The sequence below is a fragment of the Caenorhabditis briggsae genome, assembly GCF_000004555.2.
Source record: "Caenorhabditis briggsae complete genome, chrII, whole genome shotgun sequence".
Classification (NCBI taxonomy): Eukaryota; Metazoa; Nematoda; class Chromadorea; order Rhabditida; family Rhabditidae; genus Caenorhabditis; species Caenorhabditis briggsae.
The window spans coordinates 6,076,255-6,097,598 of NC_013486.2; the positions used below are offsets into that span (position 1 = coordinate 6,076,255).

Here is a 21,344-nt window from a genome sequence, read left to right on the forward strand (position 1 = left end):
TTTCTACAGTGATCTACAGTAACCTTCACAAACACCGTTCCATCAAAATTCGAAAAAAAAAACCAGAAAAATCGAAAAATGATTCTTGAAAATTGCCGAAAACCTAAAAATGTCCGAAAATTTAACACAGAAGTAGAAAAAAAAACTCAATTTTTCTGTCGAATCATCGCTGAGATTTTTTCGCATTTCAAGCGATTTTTCGAGGTTTTGCGTTGTTTTTTTTTGAATTCTTTATTGCTCAATAAACGAAGTTTGATGTATTAAAAATAATACGAATTCTGGTCGGAGCCTAACTTCAAGGCTGTAACAGTTGTTAAATTTTCTAAATATGAGAAAGTTGACTTCCTACATCAACTGATTAGAAGTTTGAAAAATCGGAATTCATTAAATTACTCCATCGCGAAATGTTTGTACCTCTACAACCCACTCACTCATCAAGTTCGTTTCTTATCTCTGCTCATTGTGCACCAATTGTTCCGAGAGCCCCCAGGTGACCTCTCGGCTCTTTGTAAACCACCAGCTGATTTGCATTCTCTTCCCCGAAAACGTGTTCAACGCTTCTTCCGCCAGACCGGAATTCAATTGGCATATTTGCTTCTCAAATTTTTTGACATTTCGTTTTTTTTTCTTCCGTCTCCTCCCATCATTTTGATTCATCTCCCTCTTTTCTTTCGTTTCGCGCATGAACTGATCCGGAGAAGTCTTCCTCTGTTTGTTTTGAGAAACTCATCATTTATCACCTTCACTTCTCTGTGTTTCTTCACTTTGTTCTCTATTTCAAGGTCCCGATGGGCTTCCCACTTGGATAATATTGCGCATTGACAAGAAGAGACACGGGTGACCAACACTTCTTACAAGACAATATCTCTTTCAAAATTATGAATATACTTGAAGCGTCCAAAACAAAAGTGGAACTAATAATTAGTTCTGCTCCTCCCTTTTCCTTCTCTTTCCCTGTTCTTTTTTTTTTAAACTAAAACCTATTGTTTGCAGCTAGATGCTCTACTGAACATGCCTCGTTTGGCCCGGTTCTGGGATTCCTTGGAAAATGATAACTTATTCGATACAGTTCCTCAACCTCCAAAAGTTAGTTTATAAGTTCCAGTTCTTCAGTGAGATTACTGTAATTGTGTGATATTGTACATCAATTACCATAATTCCGTATTTGCTCTAATAAAAGCCAACGTGCACTTCGAGCTCAATTATCTCGGCTCCTATGAAAGATATCAAAAATTTGTCAATTGATAAATGTTTTTCATAATCTCACTTATATTTTATCAGTTGACAGATTTTTAATATCTCTTATAGGAACCGAGATAATTGAGCTCAAAGAGACCTGTAGGGTTTGCTTCTATGAGAGCAATTAAATTCATAATAGTGGCCAATTACATTCAAAATCCTTACATTAGAAAAAATGGTAATCTGGGAGCATGAAACATTGTTATCCGGCTGAATTCCAATGAAAAAAACTTTGAAGTCGGTTTTCTAAGGCGTTCCGGTTGTCCGCGAACAGTCCGGCAACGGCCCGTCGGTTTTCTTTCGGCTGCCAACTACCGTAAAACCTGTTATGACTTTCAACTTTGATCCAATGTATCTCAGTTTCTATGAAAGATAAAAAAGGTATCAACTGATAAATTATTTATCATAATTTCACAAACATTTCATCAGTTGACACATTTTTGATATCTCGTTTAGGAGCACCTATAACTAGGCACCACAACAAAATTTTCAAAATAGACTTTTCCCAGTTTTTATTGTTGGATTGTATTCTCCTACTTTATAGAAGTCCATTCCCAAAATTTCAGGGAAAAATCTTCATTCAATCCCGAGTTACAGCCCCTTTTATACCAGACCTCAATGTACTGAATTTCTCCTCATTTTTTTGCGGTGCGCAGAAAAGTGGGCGGGGCTTAGCTGCGGCGCGGTTTCATTGTGGCGCTATTCCGAGCGCTGTTTTTTCATCAAAATCGCATCATGGTTTGTCGGAAAAGCAGTTTTTAGGGTAAAAAAACGAAAAGAATAAGTTTATAACATTGAAAAAAGGAAAAAACCATTGAAAAAAGGAAAAAAAAACAAAAAACCCCATGGGAGATGCGAACTTCGGTCTTCAGATCGGTGCGCGCGCCCACTAACCAGTCTGCCACCGCTGCACTTCCCTTGGAATCAATAGATGAGAGTGAGGAAAGGACGACTTTTCATTGCCTGCCGTCTCCTTCCGGTGTTGCCTCTTTCCTATTTTTTACAAGTTGTTCCATGATAGATAAGGAAACAGACGTATAACACATTAAGGGCGTCGATAGAATTTTTTAATTATAATTGCTCTTAGTGGCAAATTTTGCGTAGAATCTTATGGTGAAAAGAAAATCGGTGGCGCTCACCTGTGTCACCTTCAAAACTTCCAAAAACTGAAAATTTTGAAAGTTTGGAATTTTCGGATGAGTATCAAAACTACTTAGAGGTATCCAATCTTTCTGAAAATTGGCAGAAGTATACACAAGACTTAGTTTTACCATAATATGCAAAAAAAAATTGGGGTCATCGCTGAAATTTTTTATTTATTTTAGCTGGAATTTTGGCTGAAAATTGTGAAACAAGGGCGTCGTTAGAATTTTGATTTTATTTCAAAATCCAATCCCCCAGTTCAAAAACTATCAGAATCCATTAAAAAATCTAATGGCGCGAACTTCCATCCAACACTTTTAGTCCACTTTGTCAGTCCCACTTCTATTTTTCGAAGTTTTCGAATCAAAATAATAAAGTTATCGAAGAACTGATAATTTCATTGGATTCAGCGTAGTCGATTACATAGGGACAAGTTCTCACCAAAAAAATAATGGGTTTCTAACGCCCGGTACAAGCCTTCAAAGATGGATTTCTGAAAAGGGGAGAAAAATTTGGTCGCCCCGCCCCCTTTCATTGCGGTGCCTACCTATAACTATACTTAAAGCTCAATTATTTCGTTTCCTTCAAAAAGTATCAAAACATTTTTAACTGATAAATTTTTATCATAATATCACCAATATTTCATTAGTTGACAGACTTTAAATATCTCTCAGAGAAACCAAGTTAATTGAGCTCAAACCTGATTGTTTGTGGGGGGGGGGGGGGTTGGTTTACGGTAACAGTTATTCGCCAATTTTCTTGAACTGTTATTTAGCAATTTTTTGGCAGTGTCCCACTACGTGTGATCATGAAATCTACGAGATCTAGGTGAAATCCAAAAATTCTAGTTAATCATTTGAGATCACAAAAATTTTAAAAACTTTCAGCCTACAGTAACCCGATTCCAACAGCAATGGCTGACAAGTCTTGCAAACGCTCGAGACGACGAGTTACAAACAATTTTATATGCAAAACCACTTCTTCCAACACCTGAATCAATTGTACAATTGCCCGATGAGGAATTTTATGGAGCCAAGAAAATCTCGGTCGGCTACAGGTGAGAGAGAGCTTGTGTTATTTGTTGTTCATTTGCCCCGAGGAGTCAGGTTACCGTACAGGGTGCGGTTATTCACTTCGTAATAGTGTACAGTTTTAGTTTTCGTTATTTTCCACATTTTTCTCAATTTTCTAGTTCCAAAGAGATCTTCGTTGGATTGGAACAGGTGGTACCTCATCCCGCCATCCTCACATAATTAATGGGTTCTCCGAGTTGTTGAGCATGTCTCTTTTCCAACTCTCTACCTCTTTATTTTGTTACTTTCTATCAATATTCTTCGTTTGAATTGTTTTTTTGTTTTTTTTTCAAGACTAATTGTCTTATTTTGATTAGCCTCTTTCTCTTTCATTTGAGCTTTCATCTCGGCCACAAATCAAATCAAAAACGCAAACAGTAGGACTATTGCTAGGTGCGAAAATTATATTTACCGCGCGGAAAGGGGCATAAAGAGATAGTTTGTAATTTGATCCAACTTGGAGAGTAGTATCCTATTAATTCATAGAGAAAAGTATAATAATGATTCTTCGGTAATCAAAAGGGTTCTTAAACTTTACGATTATGTTTTTTTTTCTCTTTTAGTAAATCAATGCTATCCACTTCACTGGGAAACCTTTCGGCTCCTCCAAAACCTCAAAGGCGGATTGCGAGACTTCGGAGTGTAGCTAATGATTGTGCAGGTAGGGAGGCAAATTCCTAAAACATGAAAATTTTTTTTGATTCAGCAAGTCTTCCTCAGTTGCTGGAACACAATTCGATTTCAGAAACAATGAATAATAACTTTGGAGACAAACGAGATGCAAGTAGTACGACGTTGTGTTCATCTGTTCATGCAGGTAAGGGTTTGGATCATTTTAGTTTTCTGAACCAATGAAGAATACTTTGAATAGTATAAATCTATTCTTCCAGGTTGAAGTTTTATAAAAGTTAATGAATACTCAGAAAATCTAAAAATAATAAAAGCCGTCCAAAAGATGACCTAATTTTTTCTGGAATTTGTTTTCGTCTAGAAAAGTTCATATTTTCACTATTTTTCAAGAAATTTTTTCATAAATTTTCGAGGACGAAATGTTGTTGATTGAACTGAAAACTTTGAATTCAAAAGTTTGCTGATAGTGAGCTGCTGATCATTTTGTACACACCTTATTTCCTCTAATACAAGCTAACCAAACCGTCAAGTTTGAGCTCAATTATCTCGATTCCTGTGAAAGATATCAAAAACTTACCTACTGATAAAATATTGGTGATACATTGATTAATATTTTGTCAGTTCACTAATTTTTGATAGCGTTCACAGAAATCAAGATAATTGACTTCAAAATCTAGGGTATGGCTGAGCTTCTATTAGAAAATGCAGTTTGAAATGTTTTGAAATGTATTTTTTGTTGTTTTGGTTTATGCAGCAGTCTCAAGTGGAACATTCAAAAATCTCATCAAAGTTTGTTTTGAACACAAAGAGCTGAAAACTGAGATCAATTCTAATCCAACAAGATAATAAAAGTTTATTCAATTACTATTCAATGTCATTACCACCATGGATTCCCAAAAGTGAGCATCTGAATACTTTAAAACGAAAACCATACCAACATAAAAAATGTAATAGAAAGGCTCCTAACTTTTAATTTTGATCCAATTTATTTCTGTTCATGTCAAATATAAAAAAAAGTTTTCAACTGATAAATTATTTATCATAATATCAAAAGTGTTTTGTTAGTTAGCACATTTTTGATGTCTTGCATAGGAATTGGGAAAAAACTTGACTGAATTGGGGCCCGTCTATTACATGTTCACCCTAAGATTCCTTTCGGTTTGAGAAAAGTGAATTGTAGCGAAAAAAGTTGGCTCCCACCATCAGCTCAAACTTTTTCTCTTCATATGAGAAATAGAAACGTCTCTAAAAGTTTTTAGAACCTCCATTCTTCGGTCTTTCCCAGCATATTCTTGTTTTTAGAGTCCTGCCCAACTGACACTGAAGATGCAATAATTCGAAATGTGAGTTCGCTTTTTTTTAAATGTTTCTTCTTTTTTTTTCTCCTCTCGTCACCCCACTAAATCTTATCCTAATTGCCTCACTTTCTGATTGGCAACACATGTGTCTAAGAATTCAGATAAAGTTGCCCGGCTTCCGAGGAAATATCTCAAGAGCTCTCAGTCAAAAGAGCAATTCTCCATCTGTCTGTCGAACGCCAACTCCTCGAACAGCTCCTCCATCTTATGAACAGTTTCAAGTTTTGAGACGGAGCTCAATGAAATGTAGGTGGTTTCATTTTCTTCAATAAAATAAAGTTTGTTTTAATTCAGCAAGTTCACAATCTCTACACCATAAAAACAGTATCCTCTCTCCTCCTCCTCCACCAAATCCATCTTCATCCAGATCTAACACAGTTACTGTTAATGGAGTTCATGTAAAACAAGCGATGAACATGTTATTCGGCAGTTAGATAGCCATTATCTAATTTTTTATTTTTCAGAATAGATACAAGTACTGACAGTGCAAATACAATTCTTCGATCTCCATACAGTACTCGCTCGGATAGCATCACAAGTGTGGACTCTGGTCAATGTTCAGGGGATCAGGTGGAAAGAAGATCGTTGTGTTCTGTGAGGCAAGAAAGTAAAGAGGAAGATGATTCGGGAATGCCGAGTTACGCCAGAATGGCTAGTAGGTGAAATTCGCGACTTCTGGAAATTACATTTGTTTGTTCAGGTACAATGGATCATGTTCTCCGAACATCTTCAGCGTTGTATACCCTCTTGTCGTCTCCTCTTGATCCGAGTATCTGCAGAGATTTGTTGGCAAAGGTGTAAATGGAAAATTTGATACAACTATATTTTTTACTTTTGTAGTCATCAGTATTCCTTCAACTATTGGAATCATCTCCCTGCACGAACTATCTTCCAAAAACGGAAATAGCAAGATTGAAAATGAATGTTCAAGAACTACAAAAGTAAGTTTCACTGTTGATTTCTTTTAACATGCCGGTAGTGGGGGTACTGCCGAAAAAAAGGACCGCCGGTCCGTCTCTTTGCGCGTTGAGCCACTTTTCACCAACCGAGCCTTACTATTTGATTTCAATTTTATAAGAAGAAATGCTTCTTTGAATTCCCATATACCTTTATGACTTTTATGCTGTAATAATTTTTTAAAGTAATTCTTACCAAATTTCTTATTTTGCAGAAATTTGGTCCGCCACCCAGCGGTCATCGGACAGTCAGCGCCTCTTTGACTGACATTAAGCAGTCGTTCAACAACTTATTTTTGATTCGGCTCAATATGAAAAAAATTAGCTTTTCTCATCATTCTAATATAATCTAGTGGGCGAATGAAATCTTGATTTCTAGCTGACCTTTAATCTAAACTTTCAAGTCGATTTTCCAAGGGGTTCCAATGATCCGTCGACAGTCCGTCAATGGCCCGTCGGTCGTTCTTCAGCTTTTATTTAGCAGTTCTCCAACAGTACCCCTCCACTTGTAATTTATTTTATTCCATCTGTTTTAAACTGAATAATTCAGAAATCGAGATAAAGGAATAATGGACATGAACAACATGACAAACTTTTTTGCGATTCTCCTTCGTAAATCTATCGAATCTGTTCTACTGGTTTTTGTAAGGGTGAGTCTTAAATTCTTTGCTCAAGTTTGTTCACCCCCGAGCTTATCTAAAATTTCAGATTATTGGAAAATATTTATCGGAAACCAATGGAAAAGATCGATTGACCCCAATTTGCCTCGAACATCTCATTCATATTTGTCTATTTGGGGATGAACTTTGTCTAGAAGCTATTCAAAAGAACTGCATTTCTTCTGTCATTAAAATTATGAAGAACGATCAACCTCAAGAAAACACTCTTCGATTTCTGTTGAGAACTTTAGCGATATTATGTGGAGTTTCGAAAGGTGCACTTGCTTTGCTTACGGTAAGAAGATTATAGATAACTAGCAAAACTAAATATTTGCAGCAAGGAGGACTGGATATTGTGGTGGATCGCCTTCTGTCCATCTCATCTTCAATTTGCTCAGTAGAAGCGGCTGGGATATTGACTCAACTTACGAATCCACAATCTGCTTTTATTCGTTTGAACAACGTCGATCCTATCATCTCTAGACTTTTGGGTTTGTTTCGAATCTTTCATTTTTTTTCATCATTAATTTCATTGAGCCTTTTTTAAAGATTTGATTGATCAATGCAAGTCTGGAGACTCCTTGTTGTTGGCCACGGCAGCTTTGAACAATGTAACCCTTCAGCATCCGAATGGTGTTGATATCATGTACAGGTTTGTCACATGGTTAGTCCCATCATTTAAAGTTTTTTTTCTTGAAGAAACAATGCAATTTGCCGTCTCATTTCTGCTTATAACCGAGAAAATTGTGCCACAATTTTTGTCCAAGAGCAAATTGTCACAGCCTTCTCCCGTCTTGCCGCACGCCATCTGGATTACCAAATGGTTGAGGAGAACTCAATTCCAGTTCTCTTGGAATTCCTCTCACTCACACATCCAATGCATGGGGACTACTGTAGAAGAATAAGATACAAAGCTGCAGTTTGCATTGGGACGTTAGCCAATAGCGATGTTGGTCTCCAAGCTTTGTATGATAATAATGGTTTGTTTTCTTTTGAAGAACATTCGAGTTTCTAAAATTGCAATTTTCAGCCTACGCGATTCTCAGCAATGTGTTATATGATGACAACAATACATCCAACCCGTTTAATATGATTTGTAATAGTATTCGTACCAAATTGGAAACAAAGTTCCAATCAGAAAGTGCTGTTTAAACTCAATTTACTGTATTTACTATTCCTTTGTCAAACAAACCAAAACTTTTCTGTGATGAACATTTTATTGAACGTTATTTTAAGAGATTTTGTACATTTATTCAAGCATGACAGTTTCTTGGATCTCCACCAGACAAGGCGTACTCCTTGACCTTGTCGACGAATGATTGAGACAATCCGTACTCCTTTTGAAGACGTTCGAGATCCTCAAACTTCAAGAATCCGGCGCAGTAGGCGTTGAGTTTGGTGGCCAATTCTCCTTCGGCGACTTGAGTATCAAGAAGACCCAGTTCATCGAAAAGTGCTTTCTTCTGACGGAACCAGTACTTTTGATGATAATCTTCTGCTTGATAGAATTTGTCGAGTGGTTCGACATAAGTTTCGATGTCTCCATGTGCCTCCTTGTTCTGTTGCACTGTTTCAGTAGCGAACTTCTTCTGCTGATCATTCACATAAAGGATGGCGGATTGGTATTGCTGAAAATGAACTTTTCAAAATAGACTTTAAAATTAGAAAAGAAAATTACCTTCTTTCGGTGCTCGGCTGGGTTGTGATGTTTCCAGAAGAAAGCAAGCAGTTTCGAGTAGTCGATAACTTTTGGATCATAGGTGATCTCAGTGATTTCGGTGTGATCCTTGATGTTCTTATACGTTGGATTTGGTTGTTTTCCTCCAGCATATCCAACTCTTGTGACCACAACTCCTTTCAATTTGGCCCATGCCGATTCTCCCCAAAAGCATTGAAGTCCGAAATATGCACGCTCCAAATACGCCATTATTCTGAAATAAAAAATAAATTTTGAACAGAAGAAAACAAATCCAATAAAACTGTGAGAATCAGTCGATTCCACTGGTTTATATACAAGAAGGAGAATGTGATACATGTACGTTTTGCGATTACATCAGAAAGAGGTCAGAGACGCAGATGAAGAATCGATGTGGAGGGATGGAGGAAAAGGGTAAAGAAGGACAGAGACATAGAATTATGGAGGGAAAGGGCTCTTTGTCATCAAAAACGGTGCGACGAAAAGCAGATGGTCAGTTTAAAATGATGACATAGATCGGTTTTCGGTCAGAAAATGTGGTTGGTGATAAGAGGACAATTTTTGATTCAATGGTCAAAAAAATCGATTCGTGGGTGCTTTCATTATTACAACTGGAATTGTATTTATAAACGGGCGTCTATCTAAATGCTAGATCAACATATTCATAATTTCGATAACGAAAATTCCAGTTTATCAAGGTTGAAGATTTTCTCTCGCTTACTTTTAGCTTTCAATATATTTTTCATAGTATGCAAAAACGAAGCTTTGGAAGAGAAAATCTGGTGTCCTCGACCACGGCCGAACTACCGTATTTAGTTATCAAATACTTTTTTTTTCATATTTTTCTTGCTTTTCGTCCGTTTTCCAAAAAAATGTTTTACTAAAAACTACTTGAATACTTGGAAACGGGCCAAAAACAGATCCCTGGCGGGTCAAAAATGGGCTATGGCGGACCCTGTCCTAGCTTCTTTTAGGGTCAATATTTTAGGATCAACTAAATTAGATATGATAAAACTCAACGAGAGCTACAAAATGGTACTATTCAAAAAACTATGTCTTGTCTATGGGCTTCAAATAGTATCATTTTGTAAGGCGTGTCAAGTTCTATGATATTCGACGACTTACAAATTGGTCAGAAAATATTGATTCTAAAAGACACAAAAAAAAGTTCAAAAAGCAATAGTAATTGAGAAAAAAGGACCGAAAGTTTTAGGTTACGGTGATTTTCGTTACGAGAGCCGTTGGCCACGCCCACAAAACTTCCCTCTTTCATAGCTCCGACTTTCCAAATCTTGTGACTTGAGCTGCGTTGCCTGGCGACAAAAAGCGAAAAAAAGCTATCCCCATGGCAATGTCAGAGAAACAGAAACCAATTTTATTTATGTCCGCGGGGTTCGGAATACGACGGAGAAAAAAAAACAAAATCACAAATTCTCAGAATTGGAAAAGTATTAAAAAGTTTATTTGTTACCGTAGAAATAAAGTTTTCCGAATTGAGATACATACAAAATTATATTATAATTAGAATGTATTAAGCGATCGCTAATCTGAAGAACCAGCTGCATCCTCTGAAATGAGCGTTTTGAAGGCTCAAGGAATTCCAAGCTCCTTGATGGTCTCGACAGTAGAAAGGAACTCGATCCATGAGCATTGTTCCAGCGATCGCTCTAGTTTTGGCAATCACTTCAAAAGGGCATCCTATGGTACATTAAAATACAGGACTGAGAATTAGTTCTGTGATTTTGTTCATTGTATTCAGATACTGAAAATAACATTAGATTAGAAATTTTAAAATTTCCACTCACCAATTTATAAATAACTTCAACTTCTGGATCTCGCACTCCTCTTTCTTTGTACTTCAAATAATAGTTGAAGAGCATCTGATTCACAGTATGACGGCAGACGAATGTGATAAATGTTCCAAGTATAACATTCCGTAGCTCTGTCGGAAGACCTCTGAACTTCGACCAATTTTTTTTACCTGTAATAGAAGGGCTCTTACAGTGTCAGCTTTGATGTCAATTGTCTCAATTCCCGTGAAATATATCAGAAATGTGTCAACAGGTAAATTGTTTAATATAATATCATACATTCCAGACCGCGCTATCGGTTATTGATGAAAAGAAACGAGTGCAGTTCACTGAGTCAAGACCAGTGAGGAGAGTAAGGAACCCTCTGGTCGTGCAGAGTTGTTTCACTGAAATTGAATCAAATGCAACCGATCATACTTGCGAACCGTGCCTTTGCCGGGCTATCGTAGTTAGCAAAATATTTTTTACTTTCATATTTTCTCTCGATGTTCATCCGTTCTCCAGCAATTTTCCACTAAAAACTGCTTGAATACTTGAAAACGGGTTAAAAATGGGTCTCTGGTAGGCAAAAACAGGCTATGGCGGACCCTGCCCTAGTTTCTTTTAGAAGCAATATTTTGAGACAAACAAAATTAGATAGGATAAAACTCAACGAGAGCTACAAAATGGTACTATTCAAAAAACTATATCTTGTCTATGGGCAAAGTTACAAGTCATAAAGTGGCCGTTATTTTGTCTATAACTTTGCTCATAGACAAGTAGTACTCGTTGAGTTAAATCATATCTGATTTAGTTGGTCTCAAAATGTTGATTCTAAAAGAAACGATGGCAGGACCCGCGAAGGACCGGCGAAGGCCCGGCCACAAGTATGGAGTGCCTTTTCCCATTTTTCCTACAGTAGCTGAAGAGGTTTGGGAAGAACAATGTAGGTGGTCCGAAGAAATAATATTTCTCGCCATCAGTCATTTCAAATGGCTCAAACCCAAACTGCATGAGTGCCCTGGCTACAGTAATCGGATGTGACGCTGCCACTGCGGCAAATGCCTGAAATTAACAAAGGAAATCGGCGGTGTGAATGCTGAATACATAAATACCAAGGTTTCCTCCAATCTGTCATTCTCGAAATCCTCTCGTTGCCTTATTGCTCTTTTTATTTCTTGAATGGAACGTTGGCGTAAATGCTCAACATTAGCTCTTTCCGCATCAATGTCATCGAGGACAGGTCCCATTGGTACACCAGGTCTTCCGTTCCGAGGAGATACATATTGAGTTTGTGCGTTTATAAGACCAACACACATCAACCCAGTAGAAAACGAATTCCTGGGTCGCTCAATTTTGTAAAATTTGAATCGAAAAAGATCCAGAAGAAACAAATAACTTCCAGATTAAGCTAGAATTGGGACTTCAGTTAATAAATAGAATAATCTGAAAAAAGAATGTCGAGAACATCAGGAAGATTAAAATCGGCAAAATTAAAGTGAAAGAAATTGAGAAAGGATACGAAAATCGGACAGAATGCTTCGTTTTTTGAAGATGTGATGACTTTTCCGCAGTCTCGTTGTCTGCCGTCTCCATTCCGTGTAACCATGCATGGGGTGGATGACTGCTCAGTGTGAAGGAGAGATGACGATTAACGACGCACTTTCGCCTCTCGAGGTTTGAATTTTATGAGCTCTTTAGATGATTAGGTCAAATTTAAATTCGATTCGAATAATGAATAATTTATGTCGAAGCTAAAGCTAATAAATTACGAAAAAAACGCGGTGAATGAGGAGGGCTATGAGGATTACATGAACATGTTCGTTCTATGAGATTTGATTCTAAAACAACCGAGACTGGTTAAGAGAAAAAATAAGATGCATGAAAATACATTAAATCAAAATTGAGATTGTTTGGTTCAGGCTTCTTATGCGAAGTATGAATTGCTGGCGTACAATTGCTGGTCTGGTCCAACTGTGACAGCTCCAACTTGTTCACGGAGGAACAAACGACTTCCACGCTTCAGTCCGGTTGGACGAAGGTAGTCCCATGCTCCATGCCAGTTGTTGAAAGATGGAGAGTATGGCAGGAATGATACAGCGAGTCCTGAAAACAAGAAAGGGTGAAACTCCTATTTTCGTGGAAACCAACCAGATCCGGCAACAGCCATAACGCTGGAAACCACACTGTATGGATAGCCGAAAGAGTTGACGACGAATGGAACTGCAGTATGAATGAACTTGTGCACATCCTTGGCAGCCTTGGCTTTAGACTCGTCTTTTTGCTTGGTGTCTCCGACTTCGGTTCGAAGGATTGCTCTTTGGATTCCGTGAGTCACAAGATGAACTCCCCAGATGACGAGTAGCTCTCCGAGAATTTGTGGAGCCAGTCCACTGAAAAGTCCTCCTGGGCCCTCTTGCTTTCCAGATAATTCCCAATGCCTGAGCACAAGTGGCGTACTTGGTCTCGTTGCCAATGATTTGAGCAACTTGACGAATGAAGCAGACTGAAAGACTTTCGTTATGGAAGGCTCACGAGTATTGAGTGTCAGCTAACCTGTAAATGGTCTGGCAACAGTCACCGCGACAACACGAACTACCGAGTCGCGGAAGCCGTTGCGCAAAACTCTACGGAACGACTCAGCATCGGTGAGCTCATCTTCCTCCTTGTCTTGATTAACAAGTGGTCCTCCAATATTCGGGTAGTGCTCGTCGATGTACTGAAATTCCGATTGTAAATTACAAAACTTAATACCAGACAAGAATTACCTGTTGAGTACGATGGGAGGCGATTCCCTGAACGGCCAATGAAACGATGGCTGAATCGAGTCCGGTCCACAATGTGGTGTATCCACGAGTGTCAGCCAATTGCTTCACTGCAAATTAGAAACTCTATGTGCTGCGTTTAATTGGAACATACTGTAGCTAAAAGCATTTGGGAGGAAATACGCATTTCTTCCAGCGCAAATGAGGGTCTTTCCAGTCGACAGCGGGAAGGGTTCGTGGCCAAGTTGAATGAGGGTTCGGGTGACTGTCAATGGCAATGACAGCGAACTCAAAGCAAGCTTAGCGATGAGATTCTTAGCGAATTTCTCCTGAAACATTAGAAGTTCAATTAAGCAAACGTTTCAACAAAACTAACATCCTCTGGAGCGAGTCCAAGAAAAGCGTCCTGTTGGTTTCCTTCAGCCATATTTATCTGAAATTAGTTTCTTGAAACATCTTGAGTCATTTTTAATCGAATAAATATCAAATAGTTGATAAAACTTCAATTATCTCGCAATTGCGCTGAAAAAAGCATCTGACAAGAGCGAACAAACAAAAGTTGACGCAACCCACAAACAACTGCGGCAGGGAAAACTGGGCGGGGCCAGAGACATGCAATCGCCGCACACTTTCGAAGTCACACATTTTTTGCTCAAAAATTGTTTTTCTCACAAAATTTTGCTTGATTTCGTTGATCAAGCATTTTAAATATCACTTTCAATTTGTAAAAAATTAATGTAATTGTTGCAGAAATGTCGTCTGGTGGAGGAAATCAAAAGTCCGACGGACAAGTTGAAGAAGACGCCGCCGAGTGCAAGTTTCCAAAAGGTTAGCTTTTTATTTGTTGGAGAAGTTATCAGGAAGTTCTATCAAATAGGTTTCGACTTTAAAATATTTAATCTATACGTTCTCATCATTCTTTAAAAAATAATACTGGATGTGTTGCAGAATTCGAGCTGAACACCTGCGATGCTCTACTGACTGCTGAAGTCTACTTGCTCTTGGAACATCGACGACAATCGAACGAGACAAAAGATGAAATTGAGGAAATGAGCGAGGTACGACCATAATTGAACTATTTACAAAAATAGGTTGTCCAGGTGTTCATCAAAACTCTCAACTATGCTCGTCGCATGTCCCGATTCAAAAATCGTGAAACAATTCGTGCAGTCCGTGCAATCTTCTCCGAGAAACATCTTCACAAGTTCGAAGTTGCTCAAATCGCAAATCTCTGCCCAGAAAATGCCGAAGAGGCAAAGGCACTCGTTCCATCACTGGAAAATAAAATCGAAGAGTCAGAGCTCGAAGAAGTGCTCAAGGACCTTCAGTCAAAGAGAACGTTCCAGTGAATTCAATTTTCTGAACATCAAATCAATTCATTAATTGTATCTTATGATTATATCTACCACTGTTTTGACAGAGGATCTCGCACTCTCTCACCATTCTTCATGTTCTGAATAAGAATTGATAAATAAATTCCTCCTATTTATATTTTTCAATGAGCTCTTCTCATAATTCGTTTCGTCGACTAATATTTTCAGGTTTCATTAAAACGTTCGCATAAAAAGTTTTCAGATGGCAAATGGTTTGAAACATGCACCTGCCCATTTGCTGTCACAAGTAGTGAATATGGTTTACACTATACAAGATTTATTCATTAATCAAAAGATAATAATTGTAGATTCAAAATGATAATCCATTTGTGAAGCAGCTATGTCAAGAGATACATATGTTTAGTTTGAATCAAAAACAGGTGATTAAAAAAACATTGAGAAATACTAATATTTATTATAATTCTTTCAGTCAGAAAATATGATGAAAGCCCGGAACGAGTACATTAGACTGATTCGAGATTATCTGAACTCAGCAACGATCGCAAATCAATTGGAAGAAGGAGTTCGGATTGATCGTGTCGCAGTTTTCGGTAGTTTCATCACACAATGCGTTTCGAATAATAGTGATTTGGATCTATGCATTTGTTTGAATTTGGAATTTGGAGGAAAATCACGAATTTCGAGGGAGGAAAATTTGATATTCATTCAGAAAAGAACATTCATCTTTTTTTTCCAGAATGCCGGTCACCGTCCTCCAATCCGTTTATCGTGATTTACAGCACAATCGGAATTTGAAACAGTTCTTTGGTGATAATAGAATCACACATTTGTCGTTTGTATCGAGTGCCAAAGTACCTATCATCAAGTTCAAGATGAATGGCATTGCAATTGATCTTAGCGCAATATTCTGTACCAGCCCACCTAGTTCGTGTGTGGCTGCCAAATTCATCAATGCATACTGCCAGTTAGTTTTACCACTAATTATTTGGGAATCAGATTTTTTTTCAGGCTCGATGATCGGTTCGTGATTCTTGTAACGTTTATAAAGACATGGCTCAGATCAGAGGGAGATCCGAATGATCATCTCCGTGAATTTCCCAACTCGTACGCACTTTGTATGAAATTGTTCAAACATTTTTATGATTTAGGTATGCATTGACCATTCTACTGATTCATGCTCTGCAATGGTATGGTATCGTACCCAATTTGTATGAAAGTCACAACGAAATGTTCAACCCACAGAAAGTCAAATCATGGGACGATGTAGATGTTGGTCATGAATTTACGCATCCTCTAGATGAAAACAGTGAGTTTAAAGCTTAAATATCTGTCAATTAATTTTGTTCAGCCGTTGCTATGCATCGAAGAAAGGAAACGAGCAAGTTAACAGTCGTTCAACTTCTGTACCTTTTTGCCTGTCATTATTCAGAAGGAACCTTGTTGGCAAATCACACCTTCAACATGAAGAATGGTTCAATTGAGCCACGCAGAGGAAGGTTTGTTTTTGTAGAACTATTCTTATACAGACGATATGGGGTTTTTTTAGAGAAGCTCAGGTCTCCATCGTCGACATTTATGATACCAAAAATCCAGCAAGAAGCACTCGAAGTCAATTTTATGTTATGAACGCACTTTCGTAAGATCTCTTTTGTCTTCTTTTTTTACACAGAAATTATATTCAGACTCATGAGAATGATTCTCTTGGCACCTGCACCCAATATGCTTCATTATATCATGCAAATCCCATTCCGGCAGTTTATGCCTCCGGTTTTGAACCACATGCAAAACTTTCATCAGTAAGTCTCCTACGTAGACGATAACACTTCCAGTTAGAAGCTTTCAGAACAAACCAGATGAACCATGTAAACTACTACCATATGTATCATCCAAACTTCCAGCACTTTTCCGCAATGCCATATGCAAACAATCAGAATTTCCGATCCAATAGTGCTTCCAATCCGCGTATCCCACCGCGACCCAATCACCAAGAAACCGAAAAGCAGTATATCAAGAGATAGTGAAAATCGTTCAAAATGTGTATCTTGTAAATTATGATTACCTTTCGCATGACTAAAGAATCCGGAAAAACTTCTCAGCCCGATTGAGCAATTTTAGGATCAAATCCACCACCTCACTGGTTTCAAATTGTGTTACCCTGTTTCGATCAGCCCACTTTACAGATTGTATTTATTACTAGATAATAAACAATGTTCATAAATTCTACTTTCAGAGGAAAGCCAATTTTTTAGCACAACACACACCCCAACAAGGTTTTTTGGAAGTAAACATTGAAGCTAGAAAATCATCCTCCTTCGGTTGTCATCAGCTTCATTTAACTTGAACCAACATGGTGTTATACCTGCTTGGGTTTTTAACAAATTTTCGAATTTCCTGAAATACGTTCTATTGTCGGAATAAAAAAAAATTGACACGTATTTTTCGAAACTTTCTACCCAATTTTCTCGAAAACAACACTGACAGAGCCCTTTTAGAAAACAGATTTAGAGTCAGGAAACTGTCAGCTATCCGATGATATAGGTCACGTATCGCCACACCCGAATTGGGGCCTTCCCTAGTAAATCAATACTGTAGCCTAACCGGAGGACGGTTGCCAACGAGAAGACATTACGCGAATTGTGGAGAATCAGAGAAAACGGAGGAGATGGTCCGCTCGGACTCCATGGTTCAATAAAGGTGACATGGCAAAAAGACTGCGTTGTATTCTGATGATTCGTACACAATATAGCCGAGAGGGCAAGGTGTTTTTTCTTCTTGTCGCTAGAACATTCTTTCTTTTTATGTCTGCACCCTTCTGCTTCTGTGAACTACCTCCATTGCTCATTTTCAACTTGTCCCTCGTTTTGAACGTTTTTTCTTCATTTTCTTTTTTTGTTGTTGTTAAAACCCTCCAAACAAGCCGGAAAATTAAATGTTTCTAAATTTTAAAACTTGCCGGAAAGCGGACGGAAAAATACCAGCATTTCTCATTCGACTACTGTATTACTCATTCCAAATTTTCACATTTCTTTTTCAAATTCTATCAACACTTGTCCAAACATTTTCTCAATTTGCTCTCTTAAAATATATGCTCGGTGAACTGATTTTATTTGAATTTTTTATTTGACTTCCAGCAATGACCACTGTCATCGGGAAGCGTTTGAACGAAATCGTCCAATTCGATTTCTCAAAACCGCTCGACCCAAATGTTCAAGCAAAACTATCCGCCCAGCTTTGCTCACAGTTCCTGGAGCCACTCACAGAAGAAATTAATAAAAAAGGGAAGGAACAAAACGAGAAAGAAGAAGAAGAAGAAGTGATGGAGGATGATTTAGATATCATCGGACAGATGGATGACTACTTAACATCTGAATCTATGATTAATTTTGTAGGTTTTTTTCTCTTTTAAAAATTTAATTGAGTCTAAAAATGCAGTTATTTAAAACTGTTTTTTCAGTTCGAAAAACGGAACCTTCGCTGCAACGCCGTTTTGCCTTTCATCAGCGCTCTTCCAGTACAAGACTGGGAGAAGAGAGATGTTTCTGTCGTTGCTTCCTTCGGGTTTCCTAAACAAGTTCCAAACAAATTGTTGGCTCGTCATCGGAGCAACAAGATTCTCAAGGTCCTCTTGACCAAAGTCAAGGGCATGTTTCCTAACCACGCTGTTACGGATGTAGAACACAACGAATTCGCAAAAGTTCCATATCTTTTGTGTACTGTAGATAATGTCACTGTGATTATCAAGATCTCTATGAAGCCATTTTGCTCGCCGCAATTTATGTCAAAAGATGTTATCGAGGCATACAAAAGGTAATTTGTTTTAGATTAGATCTCCTGTTAACTGATTTGTTTTCAGTTGTGACGACCGCTTCGTCATCCTTGCCAACTACTTCCATCAGTTCTTGAAAAGCAAAGCTGTGAACAAAAAAGATCAAAGGAAATCAAAGTCTATCATTCCAAAGCTCTGTACCATCAAGATGATGTTTATTCACTTGTTCAAACATTACGGACTGCTTCCAGCTAATAACAACAACTCGTTGGAAGGTAATCTTCAGTTTTAACAACAATTCTCAAATTCGAAACTTTTTCAGAGAAGATGTCCTCTCTAAAAATTCAAAATAATCAATCCATCAGCCTCGGAACTTTATTTTTCTTGTTTCATGATTACTATTTGGATGTGATTTCTCTGGAAACAGACTTTCTCGAAATTACAACTGGAAAATCTATCTGTAAAATGGACATTGGATTGACCAATCTCAATATTCTATCCATTAGTGACATCTTCGACGATCACATCCCAGGAGAGCGTGTCAATGACACCCTTATTTTCAAAAAAATTCTCAAGTAAGGAGGTTCTAAAATGTGATTCCGTGATAATCTGATTTCTTTTTCCAGAGCATCCTTCAACTGCATCAAGAAGTATCTCGTTCAACGTACCACCGATGTTCTCAATGATTTGAGAGTCATTCCATTTCGTCCGAGAAACGTTGTCTTGGATGATGTTAAGAAATAATCAATTGATTCCATTTTATTATCATTGTTTCACTCACATCGCATTGTTTCTAATTAGAATTCCCTCATAGTCTGTATTACTGAAATTATCTAATATACTCACTTTTGATAACAAATAAACATGAAAATTCAGTTTTTTTAAACATTTAGAAAAGGAGATCATGGAACAACGCTATGGAACTACTTTTAATTGAATTGAACAACTTAATTCCAGTCTGGTGACATACCGTAAAACCTGTAATAGAAGGGCCTCCATGCTGCCAATTTTGAGCTCAATTATCTCAAAACATATGCAAGATATATCAAAATTTTGTCGACTGATAAAATGCTTATCATGTTATGATAAACAATTTATCAATGGACAACTTTTTGATATCTTCGACAGGAACCGAGGTAAATTGGCTCAAAGTTGGAAGTTAGGGTTGCTTTATATTAGCGGGTTCTATTGAAATCGACTTTTGAATTTTTAGATAAATAATTACGATTTCTATTTCACAAAATTTTCCCATCGTAGTCAGTTCCGGAAATTCACATGATGCATGATAAAACATTATTTTCAGAAATCAAGTTTTTGTAACCTACATCTTTATGGGATTTTCTCACACAAAAATATGTATGCTGCATTGAGTTGTGTTTTGTTGGAAATGACAAAAACGAGCCCAAACATTTTTGAACAATTAAATTATGATATAACCGGACGAGAACTACAGAATGATACAATTTGGGACACTTTGCCTTGTCTGTGAACAAAGCTAAAGACCAAAAGGGCTCAAAAACCGGACCCGGATTGGCAGCTTTATGGCTTGTAACTTTGTCCATTGATTAGATACAGATTGTAAAATAATTTCAGTTTGTAGTGCTTGTGGAGTTCTACCATGCCGATTTGATTTGGTCAAAACATATTGACTATCAAAGAAACTATGGCAGTACCCGCCCGGGATCCGTTCTTGGCTCGTTTTCAAGTATGGGAATAAGTGACGTTGCAAGGGGCCCTATACTCTCAAGTTTGAGCTCAATTATCTTGGATAAGGAATACCAAAAATACATCAACTGAGGAAACACTTTTGATGTTATGATAAAGAATTTATCAGTTGACAACTTTTTCATATCCTTCAAAGGAATCGAGATAAACTGGCTCAAATTTAAAATTTGAAGACCCTTCTATAACAGGTTTTACGGTAATTGTTTGTTACCAACTTTTCACATCTAAGCATCCTAATAAATTCTGAATGACAATACGGCGGATCATGTGCCACCAAAAGTTAAAATGGGCTTTTATCTCATACTTAAAGGAGGCCGCACACGAAAGTCTACGGGGTTTTCTTGGGGCGAGATCATGCATTCTGACGGAAAGTCGTGCGATTGCGACCAATGCGCGCTACTTGACGAGCATTTATTTTTTTTAGTACACACTAAATTTCTTCAATGTTAGGCGATAATTCCAGACTTTTTGTCGATTTTCTGTCATTCCATGACGTCGCCGCATGAAAACATAAAAAAAAAGAAAACGGGTAGGTGGGAATCGAACCCGCGATGAGCGACCGGTATACAAGCGCGTTCACGTGAACGCTTTGCTGCGGCGGTGTGCCCCATATGCCCCGTATATGCCCCATACCGGCGTCCTTTCCCTGTACCCAATTCATCGGCGCGTCCTCCGTCGCCCATCCATTATGCGTATGCGCGCCCAGGACCTGTGACCTCTACACCAAACGGCGCCTGCCGTCGTAAAACGGTTATGAAACGAGGAGTGTGCCGCCGCTTGGAAGAACGTTCGCGTTCTAGCTTGTACGGCAACATGGAGTTATGGTTGGGTGACCATACATATTTTCTGACTGTACCGTGTCATATATCAAAAAACTAGAACTTTAAAATTTTTCATGTCTGGCCTCCTTTAAAGTGGGCTTTTATCTCATACGTTCCCATGCCATTAAAATGGAGTGAAGAATTTTAGAAGGAGTGAAATTCAATCTTCAGTTGGTCCAAAATCTGTGTCGAGGTCAACTTTGTGTATTTAGTTTGGACCCTTTCTCATTTCAATTTCCTTTTTGAAATCCTCATCTATTTTCAATGAAATCATCCCCTTATTTGGATCTTTTGATCTCATTTGCAATTTCGCAAACCAAAAAACTTTGACCCATATTCCTTATATTTCTTTCTCAAAATTCTTCTTCTTCCTGCTCTACTCTCCTTAT

The 21,344-nt window shown here is 37.9% G+C and overlaps 8 protein-coding genes across 8 annotated transcripts; 5 read left to right on the forward strand and 3 right to left on the reverse strand.

The window, feature by feature from the left end:
- Positions 1-1,011: 1,011 nt before the first annotated feature.
- On the forward strand, positions 1,012-3,443 carry CBG13146 (the record flags this gene model as incomplete). Its single annotated transcript, XM_002646703.1, has 2 exons — positions 1,012-1,086; positions 3,270-3,443. 2 exons carry the CDS (start codon positions 1,012-1,014, stop codon positions 3,441-3,443), a joined length of 249 nt encoding a protein of 82 aa, XP_002646749.1.
- A 582-nt stretch (positions 3,444-4,025) lies between these two features.
- Cbr-insc-1 lies at positions 4,026-8,210 on the forward strand (the record flags this gene model as incomplete). The annotated part of the gene is made up of 14 exons (XM_045242141.1): positions 4,026-4,116; positions 4,162-4,272; positions 5,388-5,428; positions 5,545-5,689; positions 5,723-5,861; positions 5,908-6,098; positions 6,144-6,238; positions 6,284-6,384; positions 6,950-7,049; positions 7,108-7,353; positions 7,396-7,549; positions 7,608-7,710; positions 7,758-8,038; positions 8,089-8,210. 14 exons carry the CDS (start codon positions 4,026-4,028, stop codon positions 8,208-8,210), a joined length of 1,920 nt encoding a protein of 639 aa, XP_045095074.1.
- A 101-nt stretch (positions 8,211-8,311) lies between these two features.
- CBG13148 lies at positions 8,312-8,985 on the reverse strand (the record flags this gene model as incomplete). Its single annotated transcript, XM_002646705.1, has 2 exons — positions 8,312-8,686; positions 8,737-8,985. The coding sequence occupies 2 exons, from the start codon at positions 8,983-8,985 to the stop codon at positions 8,312-8,314; spliced, it is 624 nt and encodes a 207-aa protein (XP_002646751.1).
- Positions 8,986-10,285: 1,300 nt separating this feature from the next.
- On the reverse strand, positions 10,286-11,863 carry CBG13149 (the record flags this gene model as incomplete). Its single annotated transcript, XM_045242142.1, has 3 exons — positions 10,286-10,452; positions 11,405-11,609; positions 11,660-11,863. The coding sequence occupies 3 exons, from the start codon at positions 11,861-11,863 to the stop codon at positions 10,286-10,288; spliced, it is 576 nt and encodes a 191-aa protein (XP_045095075.1).
- Positions 11,864-12,471: 608 nt separating this feature from the next.
- Cbr-mtch-1 lies at positions 12,472-13,736 on the reverse strand (the record flags this gene model as incomplete). Its single annotated transcript, XM_045242143.1, has 6 exons — positions 12,472-12,650; positions 12,696-13,050; positions 13,126-13,263; positions 13,313-13,419; positions 13,464-13,638; positions 13,686-13,736. The coding sequence occupies 6 exons, from the start codon at positions 13,734-13,736 to the stop codon at positions 12,472-12,474; spliced, it is 1,005 nt and encodes a 334-aa protein (XP_045095076.1).
- Positions 13,737-14,061: 325 nt separating this feature from the next.
- On the forward strand, positions 14,062-14,658 carry Cbr-rpb-4 (the record flags this gene model as incomplete). The annotated part of the gene is made up of 3 exons (XM_002646708.2): positions 14,062-14,137; positions 14,258-14,367; positions 14,410-14,658. 3 exons carry the CDS (start codon positions 14,062-14,064, stop codon positions 14,656-14,658), a joined length of 435 nt encoding a protein of 144 aa, XP_002646754.2.
- A 722-nt stretch (positions 14,659-15,380) lies between these two features.
- CBG13152 lies at positions 15,381-16,661 on the forward strand (the record flags this gene model as incomplete). The annotated part of the gene is made up of 7 exons (XM_002646709.2): positions 15,381-15,607; positions 15,652-15,747; positions 15,792-15,949; positions 15,992-16,139; positions 16,190-16,279; positions 16,326-16,439; positions 16,487-16,661. 7 exons carry the CDS (start codon positions 15,381-15,383, stop codon positions 16,659-16,661), a joined length of 1,008 nt encoding a protein of 335 aa, XP_002646755.2.
- Positions 16,662-17,776: 1,115 nt separating this feature from the next.
- On the forward strand, positions 17,777-19,153 carry CBG13153 (the record flags this gene model as incomplete). Its single annotated transcript, XM_002646710.2, has 5 exons — positions 17,777-18,028; positions 18,098-18,450; positions 18,497-18,684; positions 18,732-18,984; positions 19,036-19,153. The coding sequence occupies 5 exons, from the start codon at positions 17,777-17,779 to the stop codon at positions 19,151-19,153; spliced, it is 1,164 nt and encodes a 387-aa protein (XP_002646756.2).
- Between the last annotated feature and the right edge of the window lie 2,191 nt (positions 19,154-21,344).